Here is a 15,255-nt window from a genome sequence, read left to right as displayed (position 1 = left end):
CAGTGCACATGGTACTCAGTGCACAAAACTGCCCAAAGAAACATACTATTATTCTAAAGGTGACCTTACTTAATTTATATCAAGACATTACAGATCAATCCATGCACTGAGAAAGAACAATTTATCATTGGATTAATTCATGAAGTCTAATGTATTTATCTTGCAAATGCCTAATTTCTATACAGGATTATGCTGTCTCCACAGTCCCTGTTTCTGACTCCTTGCATTTGAAGAGTTTTTGCAGCATGGCTGGGCCTAACCTCATTGCTATTGGTTCAAGTGAAGCTGCACAGAAAGCCCTCAAGGTAAAGCAGGCTGAAAACCATTTGTGCTGGAAAATGGTGCTTTTAACCTCAGTCTTTCCTTGTAGAAGCCATACAGAATGGAATTGCTTGTTGTGAATTATATCTGTATAGGCCGCAAATCTAAACAATTAATCTAATCTCTAAAATTAATAGTGCTCAGGATGCATATTCTGTGAGTCTCACACTTTGGGGAAATGAATGTTCATTTGTCTATTTTCTAATCTTAGATTGGTACTCTACTCTATCCCAAAGGCTCTGGGCAGCCAACTAATATATATGTATAGATTCAATCAAACAATCTTTATTACAGTCATAGATCAGCATAAAGTTAAAAAGGTGATTACATATTAAAATTATTTTTACATATTAAAAGTAAAAGTATATTTTAAGAGCCTAAAGGTGCACAATACCAGCATATAATGAAAGACTATGAGAAGAGACTATAAAAATCAGGAGTAAAAGTAAAATTTAAAATAAAACTATGGCTGTCTAAGATAGAACAAGACCACAAACTAAATGACCCTTTATAGTTAACAGTAAAAATGGGTACAAATATTTGTCATAACATCATTTTAAAAGGCATAAAAGAGAGGAATAGATTAAAAGATATATGAAAAACATGGAGGCATATAAAATCATAAAAACATGGGTACAAATATTTATAAAAGGCATCATAAAAGATAATTAAAAAGGCATAACAGAGAGAAGCAAGAGTGCACTAAAAGGTTATAAGTAAAACGTGGAGACATATAAAATCATACAAGGGCAACTATAGACATAGTAAAAGTCTTATCAATTTAGGGCAAGGTAAAAAACCAAGAAGCTGTAGGTCTATAGAACCGCAGGAACATTGGGCTGCTGTGAAGCACTCTGAAGCAGAATGCAAAGGTGTGCTCGAGTTAGTTCATAAAGTTGGGCGCTGGGCACAAACAGGAGGTCATCATCCACCTGATTTTGATCGCTGTCGCGCAGAACCTGACAACACTGTAAGTGGTGGTGGAGATGCTATCAGAAAGTAGCAAAGAGGTGTACAATTGGTCTGTATGATCAGGATAGTTATGTAATAGCGGTAGAATGAAGGTGGCACAAATGTCCCTGTAATACAAACATTGAAGGAGGACATGCCCTATTGTTTCTACTTGCCCTGAGCTGCAGGGGCATTGATGTTCCAAGAGTGGAATCTTCCTATATCATCCCTCAAGCACAGCTGAGGGAAGAACATGGCAACGTTACAGCATGAAAGCCTTCCTGTGCTTTGGGACTTCCAGTTGCATTAGGTATGCCACAGGAGAGGTAGTATACCTGAGTCCTTCACTGATGAAGAAGTTCGGGGCCTTGCCTATATCATCGCTCTATGTAATACGCTGTTTGATAAGTGCCTTGGCCGGATCGTAGCCCAAGTTAATTAAGAGAGGTGGGGATAGGCCCAGGGACAATATTTTATTCATAATTGACTGTTTCCAGCTGGATTGGAAGTCATCGCTCAGGGTTAGGGGGGCAAGGCCTAAGGGACAGACAGAAAGTCTAAGCCAGTAGTTAAGTATGGTAACTTGAAGAGCTGCTGTTAGGAACTTTGATTGCACATACTCAAATGGGGCAAGGTTGGGGAAGGGGCCCAGCTGGGCACCGTATAGTAGCTGTGCTAGAGGCTTGGCTTCATACGATTTAAGCACTGCAGGTATATAATGGCCACCTCTTGTCTGGAGAAACTTAAGGATAGCAGAGGTACTCCTCTGTGCATTTAATGCTGCATAGTCCCTATATGTCTTCCTAGTGCCAGTGGAGTGCAGGACTATCCCCAGGTATTTAAAACAAGGAACCTGTTCAATCTTGTGCCCTTCTATAGACTAAGTGCAGATCTTGGGCCTTTTAGCAAAGGCCATAAATTTGGTTTTATGATAATTAAGTTCCAGCAGATCTTTGTTGCTGTACTGTGCTAAGGCCCTCAATGCACATTTAAGGCTGAAAGGAGTCCTTGAGAGTATTGCTGCATCACCTGCATATAGTAGGGTGGAAATCTAGGTTGTTGACCCACCATGGTGTTAATGTAAAAAATAATAGTAGGGCCAGTATTTAGCCTTGCTTTACACCCTTTTGTGTATCAGTGGCACCTGTGAGATGTGCTCTGAGGCAAGCAGCCCAGTTATCACTTGATCTAACTGGGGAGTCCATTTGGCATGGCAAAGGGCTCTCCCTGCTGAGGATACTGGGGGTTGATAGCGGTCTTCAGTGTGGGTTGAGTGGGTGAGAGTCTTTAATTGGAGTAAGATTGGAAGGTGATCGCTGTCAAATTTAAGAACAATCTCTAGGCTCTCAACAAAAGGAAGCAGATCCCTGGAGACGATTATGTAATCAATAGTGCTCATTCTTGAGCCTGAGAGATAGGTAAATTCTCCTGGCTGATCGCCATTGACAGTACCATTTAGGACAAAAAGGTTAAGTTTAGTTGCTGTTTGTGCCAAACAGAGTCCTGCAAAGTTTGACTACCAGTCCTTTGCAATTCGATTGGGAAGGAGTCCATCAGCCTCAAGAGGATGGGCATTGATGTTTCATATACAGGGTGTGATCGTCAGGACCGAATCTAGTGTTTAAGTCATCACCCAGGACCACCAGTGCATCGGGGAGAGGAAGGCTGAGGTTGGCAGCATAGGTTTCAAATTCAGCCCAGATTCTAAGGTGAGATTTCTGCTGTTGTAGAGGGAGATAAGCAAGGAGCAGCGACTGAATTGGATTAACACTGCCACAGCATAGTGCTTGAGTGGTGGGAGAGAAGTTGATGATGTATGAAGAGTGGGGGAAACTAGTACCTCCAAGCCGCCTTTTGATCTTCCATGGCCCATCCCTGGCTCAGCCCTAACTGAGAATGAAAGAAACCCATTAAGTAATTTTTCCTCTGTCCATGATTCCTGTATTAGGATGATATTGTGGCTGGCCACAAAATCAGTGAATCAGGCATCGCTTACAGATGTGGCCCATCCAGCCACATTCCAGGACAGGAGGGCTACCTTATACTGGTCTTATGGATGTCATGGGGTTGGACTGTGGATTGGTATCAGAGCAGAGAAGCTCTGTGAGGGAGGAGGATATCTTCCAGGATCTGTCCATCTGCCCTGACTGGAGCCCCTGGTGTTGCCCTCAGTTGGTCTCATCCCATTGACCAACTGGATGGGATCCAGTCCGGGAAGGTCAGTAGGAGAGTCCTGACTGCTCATAATCTCTGGTAGTCTATTTTGGGCACTTGGCTCAGCACTGTTGGGGGTGGAGTTCTTGGACCTATATCTTGAGTATCAATGTCCTCTGGGGCTACAGAAAGGGCCTGGGTCCCCATTCCAGGGAGAACAGTGGGGGTACCTGGGTATACACATTAGCCCTTGTGGGCTGTCTCGGTTGCTCAACTCGCCCATAGTCTGAGGTTGAGCTTCACTGGACATGGGTACCTCGGTTCCCAGCTCTTGCAGAGCGGATGGTGTATCCGTTGAATTAGCAGAGGAATAGTATATGGATTCTGTAGGTAGATGGGATTCTGGGGGGGGGGGGTTTCTTTCCTTCACTCTCATTGGTTGCCAAGATGTTTGTGTGAGTTGAGACTTTCATTGTAGGGGCCATCCCTACAGACCAAGAGAGGGCACTGCAGGAAGGGCATGGGGAGTCCATGACGCAGGCAGCCTGTCTGGGGCGAGGAGAGCAGTAACACCATCAAAGTGTGGATCTGAAGCAAGAATCACTCCCGAGCTCATGTCAACCATAACTGGGACCTTTGTTTATGCATAGATTGTTTATAAATTGAAAATATGATATGAATGGAAATTATAAAATACCCTTAATACAAAGCATAAACTGCTCTTAAGGGCACTGCGGCAGAATGTCCTGTGAACATGTTAGCGCTATAGCAGAAACTAGAAATACAGAAAACAGTTTTTGAAAAGGATTTTTTTTTAAAAAATAAAAAATGATAGTAACACATTAGGCTAGACAGAAAGTTGATAAATAGTTTCCTAACTGTACTATTCCTTATTATTCTTTATCAGGACTGATGTATTAAGGTCATTTGCTGGGAAACTCTGGGCCAGTCACTTCTCTCTCAGCCTAACCTACTTCATAGGATTGTTGTGAGGAGAAACCTAAGTATGTAGTACACCACTCTGGGCTCCTTGGAGGAAGAGTGGGATATAAAATGTAAAAAATAAATATAAATAAAATAAATTTGAAAGTTAATTTTCTGAAATGAGAACAGTTCAGCCTACCCCACAGAAAGAAAAAGTCTACTATGCTGTATGTGTGGCCATCTAGTTATAGTTAAGGTTGCACAACTACCTTATAAAATCAAGGAAAATGAAAAGCAGGGTGTTGCAAATAAAGAAGCAAGGCAGGACAGAAGTCAGGCAACCTGGAAAGACAGGCTTATTACTGTGTAGGAAACATCAGACAATGGAGACAGATTTAGAGATAGGCAGATCTCTAAAGGGAAATCCAAGGGAAAGAGTTGTGCTATGCAAAGACAAGGCAGTGGAGTGGAATCAGGAAAATTAATAGTTTAATGAAATAGATATTGAGGCACTTCACACAATTTGTGTGAAGCGCCAGGAGGGTACATGCAGGGAGAGTGGGCTTAGCCCACTCTCCCCGCACACAAGCAGTTGTTCGTTGCTGGGCAGCTGGATCTGCCGCCCCTGCGCTCAGCCGCGGCTCCATCGGGAGCTCCGGGGATCAGGGGAAGGGGAGCACCACCACGCAGTGCCCTGGCCCCCCAAACCCCAAGAAGTCTAGTTCAACTTCCAGTTCAACAAGCAGAAGTCACTGAAGTTAGCTGTGGAAGAGAAGCAGCTCTAGCGACAATAACGCTATTGCACTTTCTGTGAGCAAACTCAGCAAGGATTGGAAGAAGGAGGAAACCTAGAGCCTCTTAAGACTAAAATGCTAGCTCATAAGTGGCCTCTACTCCCATCTGTAAGCCCCACTGTGCTCCAAAGATGGCTAAAGATAGGTTTTGAAAATGGCAAACAATAACTGACAATTTCAAAAGTATCCCACAAATAAAGTGTGTTGGAGAACGGTAGAAGCAGAGGGAGGCTGGTAGTGGCCCGTGTTCGGCCGCCGCCACAGCCCCCTGGCCCCATGCCCCCACATCTGACATCAGGTGCTGGGGCATGCTCTCACTCTCAAACGGGACTGTGTGGCCCCGTTTGGAAGGGAAATCGGCCCATGCTGCATCAGGCAACGCAGGCAGGAATGACTCTCCCTGCCTTTAAAGGCAGGGAGAGCTGTTCCAGCCATGCTGCCAATGCAGCACCGACCAATCTCCCTCCCAAGAGGGGCTGTGCTGCCAACGCAGCGCTGGCCAATTTCGGGCTAAAGACCACCTCCAGCCTCAAAGGCAGGATGTCTCTGAGTACCAGTTGCAGGGGAGTAACAACAGGAGAGAGGGCATGCCCTCAACTCCTGCCTGTGGCTTCCAGCAGCATCTGGTGGGCCACTGTGCAAAACGGGATGCTGGACTAGATGGGCCTTGGGTCTGACCCAGCAAGGCTGTTCTTATGGTCCCAAATGGGGCCACTTGGCTCAGTTTTGGAGCGAAATAACGCCCCCTGCATCTGACATCAGATGCGGGGGGGGGGTGTCTGGGGCCACAAGGCGCGGCCCCTGGGAGCAGCTGCTCGGGTTCTTCAAACCTATTCACACAATGGTGGCTCCACCCCTGGAGAATGACAATTACAACAAGATTTGTCCCCAGTTACCACCATAATAGATCAAATTTTGGAAAAACCACTAGGAGAATATTCTGCCAGCATTACCTCAGAACACTCTGGTTTAGGTAGCAAAATCGCATTGTAGAAGATCAGGAGTATTGCATATTATATTTGTGGTTGCCCCACCACCACAAAGGGCCTCCCCCAAACTTGCTACCCCCTAATGGTCTTTCTCCACCCCATCATTTCCCCAGATATATTACTCTAGAATTGTCCTTGCATCTATCCATTCCTGTGTATCAAAAAACCAAACATCTTGTTAGGCCCCTTTTCCTTGATGTCATCCTTTTCTTTTTCTCTTTGCTGTACATTTATATGTTTGAATTCAATTGGCTTGGAAACTGTAGCAGGATACTTCAGTCAGGGAAACTGAAAATGTAATTTAGACTACTTACATTAGACAAATACACCAGTAAAAGGATTTCTCTCATTTTTCCTGTAGATAGAATGGCATGGCTGATGGGAATAACTGCTATAATAGTTAGCATAAAGTAAATAAGTAATTATATATCATTAAAATCTTCAATTTTTTCCCCATTATGCTCTTACTGATGAGGCTTCTGTTCGTTGACTATGATAGCTGACCTCTATCTAATATAAGAAGGAAAGTGGGGAAGAAAAGTGAAGGCTGTTCAAAACAAATTATATTCCAACCCCCCGACCCCGGGTATAATTTTAATATCCAGTATCTGATCTTAATGACAAAGTCCTCTTAAATGGGACTGTTGTTTTAATTCTTATACAGCTTTCAACAAAAATGTTCACAAATCAGTTTACATTTTTAAAAGGAAGAAGAAGGATCCCTGTCCCAAAAGGGCACACAATCAAGAAAGAATAGGGGTTTTTCATTGCTTGGCTATAGCTAACCTGGCAGCAGTTACCATAAACGCTACTAATTTTTTTGATGATACATCTGAATTGACCCCAGAAAATATATTTAATAATGCCAGCTGGAGGCATAATCCTATTTTCTGATTTGTGATTTTACTCATCTCTGTGAATACCTTTGTCCAAAAGTATAATACCCTGGGGCAGGTCCACCAAAGAAGAAAATAGGTTCCCTTCATCCCACAACCACTCCAGCAAAGTGGAAAACAGTCTTTATGGATGTGTGCTGCTAATTTTACTGGGGTCAGGTACCATCGATGGAAAACTTCTCCTTAATTTGAGCTGAGGAGGAAGTAATTGGCTTATATTTCTATGTTCAACCACTCCTGGTCTTTGATTTCCTGTTGGAAGTCATTTTCCCAAGACACTTTAAGGCTGGGAAGTACATTAAATGTGTAGTTTATGATCAACTCATATAATTTTGAAACCACACCTTTAAGGGAGTCTGTGGCTTCCAAAACCAGAACTTCAAATTTTTTTAATTGTCTATTGGCTTGTGCTATTATTTCTGGGGTGGTTATAAAGGGTCTGCACTGTAAAAGATGTATCCATGTACAGTGCAGAGGACCCAGAATTTTCCCTATAGCCTCTAGGTCAATAGGGTTTCCACGCTAGTAAAACTTACACAATCTGGCAACTTCCAGATTAGTAGCTTCCAACAGTTGAGGAGATGTGAATAGTCCAACAAATTTGGGGTGACAAAACATTGGAATAAGAGGTGAATAAGGGGCACTAAACCCTTATGCCATTTTGCCCAGCTCTTAAAAGTGGTGCTCAGAAATGGGTTGTCTGCTGCTTTAAACCTGGTAATCCATTCTGGTATTAGAGGCAAGCTTTTAACTCTATAAGAGTATTGATCAGCAACTTCCATCTTAACCCAAGAGTTAATTTCGACTTCAGTCAGCATTCATAAGATGTTTCAGAGGTGAAAAGCCCCGTAATAGGCAGGTAGGTAATGGTATGGGATTCCTATTCCACCGTTAGCTGTTTTTGTGCAAAGAACACTATATCTAAGTCTGGGTTTTTTTGGCATGAATAAAAGAGATAAAAATTATTTGCCATCTCTGCGGAGAATTAGCAGATAAAGTAATTGGTAAGACTTGAAACAGAAACAATAATTTGGGTAGTAAATACATTTTAATGGCTCCTACTCACTCCAGCCAGGAGAGATTGATCCCTTTCCACTTCTGAATCTTTCTTTTGATATATTTTAATACTGAAGTGAAATTCAAATGTTTAAGATTTGTGAGATTCTTTGAAATGTGCACACCCAGATATCGAACCTTTTTAGATACTTTGATGATGCCCAGGGATTTAATTATGCCCTTTTGAGACCTGGTGCTGATCCCAGTACACAAGATTTTTGATTTAGAAAGATTTATTTTTAAACCCACTACTTTTTCAAATTTAACAACACATCCTGTACAGATTAAATAGCCTGTAAGGGATCTGCTAATATTCAAGCAGTGTCTGCCTATAAACTGTTCTTATGTTCAGTACTATTAATGGTCAGTCCTTTAATTTGCTGGTTACCTCTAATGGCTCTATGACAAGTACAAATAGCAGAGGAGAAAATTGACATCCCTGTTTTGTGCCCCTTTTGATACTGAATGTTTCCGAATCCAGGGAATTTATAGTGGCATAAGATACACTATATAGTTGTCTGATATTAGTGAATCCTGTTCCCAAAACATGTCAATGGATATCTGGTATAAGAACTTGTGGCATATCGCGATTTCAGAAAAATTAACCCATATTATTCGGTCCCATGCAAACCAGACCACAAATAACTCTTTGTGTAATCTGCTTAGATTTCATTCTTTACACCAGTTGGGAGAATTATGGTTGTTTTCTTGCCCCAGACATCATTAGAGTGTGGATAGATTGATGAATCAGGGTTAGTTGTATGATGGTTTGCTGTTTGTGTTTGGATCAATTTTGTTCTGCAGTGTAAATTTTGTTCTAATAAAGTTTTTATTTTTAAAAAACACAAGAAAGAACTGCAAGTGAGTATGTGCCTCCTAGGTACAAATGTGTATCTTTCTAATTTAGGAGAGGAGGGCTGGTCTTGTGGTAGCAAGCATGACTTGTCCCCATAGCTAAGCAGGGTCTGCCCTGGTTGCATCTGAATGGGAGACTTGATGTGCAAGCACTGCAAGATATTCCCCTCAGGGGATGAAGCTGCTCTGGGAAGAGCAGAAGGTTTCAAGTTCCCTCCCTGGCTTCTCCAAGATAGGGCTGAGAAAGATTCCTGCCTGCAACCTTGGAGAAGCCACTGCCAGTCTGTGAAAACAATACTGAGCTAGATAGACCAATGGCCTGACTCAGTATATGGCAGTTTCCTATGTTCCTATGTAATTTGCTACAGTTATTGTTATGCTTTTACCTTTTGCTTTCTTCCTCAAATTTGAGGTCATTCTTTATCTGATATTATTTTCATCCAAGAACGCTTTCCCCTCATTATGCAGTGATTATTTTTGTATGTGTTAATTAACGTTCCTATGTTTGATTGTATGTATATTTTTATTTTATTGCATATTTTCTGTTCAACTGTTCTGTTTTATCTTGCTTTTGGGGGAAATGTGTTTAATAAAGTTCATGTTGTTAAAAAAGAAAGGAAAAAAAAGAGTAGGGGTCTGCATGGACCAGTTCACAATCAAACCAGTCCACTGCAAACTGGTGGCTCAAGTAGGGAACATATCCAACAATCAGAAATAGGTCTAATCTCTTCAGTGTTGTTGCCGGTCCTTTTCTCGTCCATTTCCTGATTTGCCACAATGTGGGAAAGAATGAGCGGTGCTGCTCTACAGTAGTAGGTGGGCAGCAAAATCACCTTAAAAGACTGCCAGGCTCTTTTCTAGGTTGAGATCTGAGAGTTAGAGGTGCTACACAGGATTATAAATCTTCAGCTTTCGTGCCTGAAACCACTGTGTGCATTTTCATTATTATGTGAGACTAAACCTTTTGTGATTGCAGCCTATAGTATGACCCTTTAAGATCACTTGTCTTTTAGGTGAAAGTCATGCTTACTGGTAATTTGTAGATACTTTTAGCTTTTCCTGTTGATTTTTATTATTCTTTGGAGTGGAGATAAAAAGTGTCAAGATCAACTAGTCCCCCTGCTCCCGCTCCCACCCCAGAACTGTGAACTAGGAATGGGAAGATCAGTTTGAATAGAGTACTACTTCTTATTTGGGACATGGCATTTCCTTTTTTCCTTTTTCTTTATTTTTTAAATTTGTAATTGATAAATGAGGATGGTAAATTGTTTCTGTCTGAATTTTTTTTGGTCTCCCCTCCCCGTTTCATTGCCCCAAACTAATGAATGGTGCTTTCCTAATGAATTGTAAGTTTAATTGAAAGCCCCTGAGATTTTGGGAGCTCTGAGCTCAACTACTTGTGAGAGAAGAAATTGAGTAAAATGTAGTTTAGCTAGCAAATTCCCATCCATGCTAGTGAAAGTGTCATGAGAATGTCCCAGGTGTAGTCCCAACAAGAAATCAGGTGGAGAGAAATGTAGACTTGTGATCACTCAACTTCTTGCTTCCTTTCATGTATGGAAAAAAAGTCAGGGGTGTAGCCATGTTAGCCTATTTTAGTAAATACAGCAGTCTTTTTGCACTTAAAGACTAGCGGATTTATTGTGACATAAGCTTTAAATGCGCTAAAGGACAATTCATCACATGCAAGTTTCTATAACAGTTGCAGTTAAGGAGATGCTAGTGCCAGATTTTTATCCTTTGGAGATTTCCCCTCAGTCTGAGAAATGATGGATACTGCATCGTTTTGCTGCTTTTAATGTATATAGAAACTAACCCAATTATAGCTCTTTTCAGTGAGATGAAGCCTGGTCCTCTGGATGCAAAGGTTGCACATCAGCCTTGACTAAATCAGAGCCACAACTTCTAGCTCCATCTAGTGTTTTCCAGCAATAATTGCTGAAGGTCTTTCCCCCTCTTGCTCTTTTTTGAGAACAGAAGAGAAAATTGTTTCTGCTAAGATGAGCAGATGCTCCTAGTCACATAGGATCAACTACTGTGAAGGCTGACAAGTTCTTCATGTTTTTTTAAACTTTGTTTTTCCTTTTCCTCCTGCTTTTAATTATGGAATTACTGAGCTTTTGTGTAGCCTAGATTGCTTATGTTTTTCTTCTTGATGTGCAGTTTACTACACGGGGAAAGATGTGAGGGGTGTGTGTGATGGGGAGCATTTACAATTAAGACCCACGTCTGCTGTCTGAAGTGGTACATTATAGATTTCTACCACTTCCATCTGCCTCCTCATTCTGTGTAATTTTTAGACTGTCTCTTAATAATTTCTTATCCTCTGTTTAATATTCAGCTTCCATTATTCTGTGTGTGATTTTTTTTTTGGTGGAGCTAATTGTTCTTCTCTCTTAAGTAATGGTGCTTGAAGAAGCAAGCAATACTGAGATCAAGAAAAAGAGAAGAGAGAGAGAGAGAGAGAGGAGACTCCCATGTCTCCCAGTATAATCTTTAATAGAATCTGTAGGGGAGGATCTTTTATCCCAGATTCTAGTGGCTAATGTGGCTTTCCCCCTTCAATTTAAAAAAACAACCGGCCATAACTTACATTTGTTTACTGGATTCTAGTAGTAGTAAGCTCATAGTCTTTTTGTCTAGTAGGCCAGTCATGCTTCTGAGTTCCTTTGGGATTTTAAGATCAGTGAAATTTGGAACATGTTCGTTGTTAGATTTAATCTCCACCAATAGATATCTAAATATTATGCAGAATCAATATTATGCTTTAAAATGGCCTCACTATCCTGTGTTTTGTTTCTAGAATCACTTTTAGCAGCCCTCAGAGTCCTGCTGAGGCAATAGTTGAAATGATGCCTATTTCTGATGTAATTCAGTTAAAGTTTCATTAGCCCCGGGGACACAGGCTAGACAAAATCACCACCAGGAATTACTGAAGGAACAAAAAACCACTTTATTCCTATTATGTGTTCCTTCTCATCCCTTCCTTCACATGTAAATCCCAAGATTCTGCTTATTTACTTAGCTGGCTGGGCAAACATAAATGTCCAGCTACTAGGCTCTGTGTAATCCTCTAGAGTTTGTATCAACCTTACTCGGCAATGTATTTCTGTGCTGCTTTTTGTAGGTATGCAGAGATTCTAGTCTATTCAATATTGTGTCCACCAGCTAAAGAAGCATCTCTTGTGCCTGAAGCCATCTGTCATTTTCAGACACTTCAGAGCTTTCCCATAGTTCCAAAAGGCTTTTGTATATGACAGTCTGTATTCCCATTCAGGCTTAAGTACTATTGCATATGTGCTGGGGTGGGGGGGGGAGAGCGGGGAGAAACCCTTTATGCCTATTTGCTGGAATATTTTGTACTCATATTTTCTAGTTCACTAGCTGCTGTCTTTATAGAGAAATGAAGAGGTGACATCTTTTACATTCAAGATTTTGGCATGTGCTGATCATTGCAAGATTGTGTCTCTGAATTGTTCTCCTCTGCAAAGGGTTGAGTCCTTGTTAAAGGTAATGGTAAAGGTTGTGCCATCAAGTCGATGTCAATTCCTAGCAACCACAGAGCCATGTGGTTTTCTTGGCAGAATACAGGAGGGGGTATACCATTGCCATCTTCCTTGTTTTGAAGGGGTATATTGATCATCACTCCAATGTGCCAGGCAGATGGGCTGGAGTGAGGGTAACGGGAGCCTAAAAGGGGTGCAGGTGGTCACAGGTTTGATGAAAAAATTGCATCTGCCTGCTGATTTCTCTGACATCAAAAGCCTTTCTACCAATGTGAAGATGAAGCAAGCAGTGACAGCATGGAGATGAATAGGGCTGAGGAAATCCACTAGTCTACTAGTCTGTGACAAGTGAAAAATGATGCTGGACAAGTGAAAACATCCTGGTGAATAATGTACCAACATAGTTCAAAATCCAGCATCCTCACTCTGCCCCTTTTTGGATTCCTTGGAGAGGCAGCATTCAAGGCATCCTCAAGGAATGAGAGCCAAAATAGCTGTGATTAGCAGATATTCCAGCTAATGGAACATGTGGAGGAAGCGGAAGGAGGAGCTGGAGGAAACACCCCACTTCACAGGACGAGTCACTGCTGCTTGCTCTCTGAGTTCTTGCATTGTTTTTGTGCTGGCTCTGGCAGGCAGCAGTAAGTTTTGTCTTGGGCAGAAGTGCTTTTTCTTTTCTTTTTTTGTGGTAGAGGCAGAAGTGCTCTTACCCCTGGACTTCCAGGCCAGACTGTACACCTCCAAATTCTCTTTAGTCTGTCCTAGATGGTGTGGTTGCCCAGACGAGCATGATGATGCTTAATTTGCAGTGGGGGGGGGGGCAGCTCCAAAGGTCTTTAGGTCCAGGCTCCAAATTACCTAGGGGCAACTCTGGGTGGCAGGTGCTGACCTTATCCCCTTTCCTGACTAGCCACCCAGCGATCAGAAGAGGCAGGTGGACCCTGGCCAGCAAAGAGGAACAGCAGCCAGCAGCTTCCAAGGGCACTTGTGAGTCCCCTCCCTTGAAATATGTTGGCTTGGCAACCTCAGCCTTGGTGTGTTCACAAAACTTCAGAAGGGCAAAGTGGAGCTAACTGCGAAAGGCTGGGGCTCGAGAACATGAGCTCCCTCCGGAACACATATTAACATATCCTGGAGTTAAAAGTAATGCATTCAGCTAGTGGCAGGATTGCCCATAAAAAACTTGGTATCTGCAGCTCAGTGGCAAATGTGTTATTTAGATTTTTTTCTAAATGCTTCCCACCAATCAACCTTTTCTTGTGCATATTCTGAAGTTAGAAAGTAGTACATTCCGCTAATTTAAGTGGCAGCATTGCCCATGCAAAACTTGTATCTGCTGCTCTGTGGGAAGCAATTTATTTAGTGTACCACCATAACTTGAGGAATAATCTGATTAGTAAAAATTTTGTCAGGCTGGTAAACTGAGCCAACATTTCTTCACCCCTGCAGATGGATATCCAGGTCTTGGAACATCTCCTGGGTAGATTGGAGAAGGACTGTTACATAAGTCTAAACTTTTAAATGGGCTTGTCCCCAAAGCTTTGGGAATACAATACTTGTTACAGTGAATTGCTCAAAGGGTTTGTGATGCAAATTTTATTGTTCCCACCCCATTTGTTTGTGTGTTTGTATATATAATACATACACACACACACGTATCTTCCTGGGAGAGTATCAGTACACTACTTACTGCGGTGTAAGTAGGGAACCCTTCTTCGGTTTGCCCCTTTGTTTCATGGATCTTGATCATTGTTAACTGTATTAACTGGCACATTACTCTCATTGTGAGAATCTTGCCAGGGGATGAGGCAGTAATTGCAGCAATGCTAATTAGCTCCAAGTCTTTCTGTAAAGTCCACAATATTCCCAAGAGCACTTGGGCTGAAGGAGAGCAAAACAGCCATTTCAGAACATTAACATTGGTGCAGAAGACAATTGAATATGAGCTGCAGGAGTCTAAGAAACAGATAAAGGAAGTATCAATAATGGTTTTTGCGTTGAAACAGCATGAAGCCACTGTGGGGCAATTTGAAAAGGAAAGGAAAGATTATGCCATCGAGTCCGTGTCAACTCCTGGCGACCACAGAGCCATGTGGTTTCCTTGGTAGAATACAGAAGTGGTTTACCATTGCCTTCTCCTGCACAGTATGAGATGATGCCTTTCAGCACCTTCCTATATTACTGCTGCCCGATATAGGAGTTTCCCATATTATGGGAAACACACCAGCGGGGATTCACACCAACAGCCTCCTGCTCTTTAGGCAGGTTGCTTCTCTGCTGCGCCAATTTAGGGGGTGGCAAAGTTTGGACTGTGTTCAAATATTCACCACCTTGCATGTGACTGCTTGAGGAAACATGTGTACAACGTATATTCATATACAAGTGCTACCTGAGAAGTATCGTTATCATTTGGATGCTTCTTGGAAGCATCATTACCACCAACTTGAATAGCTTTAAAAGGGGCATAGACAAATTCATGGAGGACAAATCTATCGCTAGATACTAGTCTTGACGGCTATAGGCTACGTCCAGGTTTAGATACAAGATGCCACTGAATACCACCTGCAGGGAAGCAACAGCAGAAGAGGGGGCATGTCTTTATCTCCTGTCTGTGGGCTTCTTAGATGCATCTGGAGGGTCACTGTGGGAAACAGGATGCTGGACTAAACATGTCTTGAGCATGATCCAGCAAGGCTATTCTTATGTTCTCAAGTTGGTGTGCTCCAGGTTCATATTCCCTGGAGGGGGAAGCCCATAGTATCCTGCCTCATGTTGGCAAATGGCAACCTTGCAAAGTATGGCATAGTTA

The 15,255-nt window shown here is 42.2% G+C and overlaps 1 protein-coding gene across 2 annotated transcripts in view; it reads left to right on the top strand.

Moving 5' to 3' along the window:
* Positions 1-15,255, top strand: part of DDAH1 (dimethylarginine dimethylaminohydrolase 1) — a 221,108-nt gene that overhangs the window by 181,825 nt on the left and 24,028 nt on the right. For both annotated transcript variants that reach the window (XM_053247793.1, XM_053247792.1), the window contains exon 4: positions 186-305. In XM_053247793.1, the coding sequence (XP_053103768.1) occupies positions 186-305 (120 nt within the window). The remainder of the gene's footprint in view (positions 1-185; positions 306-15,255) is intronic.

This window comes from Hemicordylus capensis, chromosome 4, assembly GCF_027244095.1.
Source record: "Hemicordylus capensis ecotype Gifberg chromosome 4, rHemCap1.1.pri, whole genome shotgun sequence".
NCBI lineage: Eukaryota > Metazoa > Chordata > Lepidosauria > Squamata > Cordylidae > Hemicordylus > Hemicordylus capensis.
This window is presented reverse-complemented; position numbering and strand designations above follow the sequence as displayed.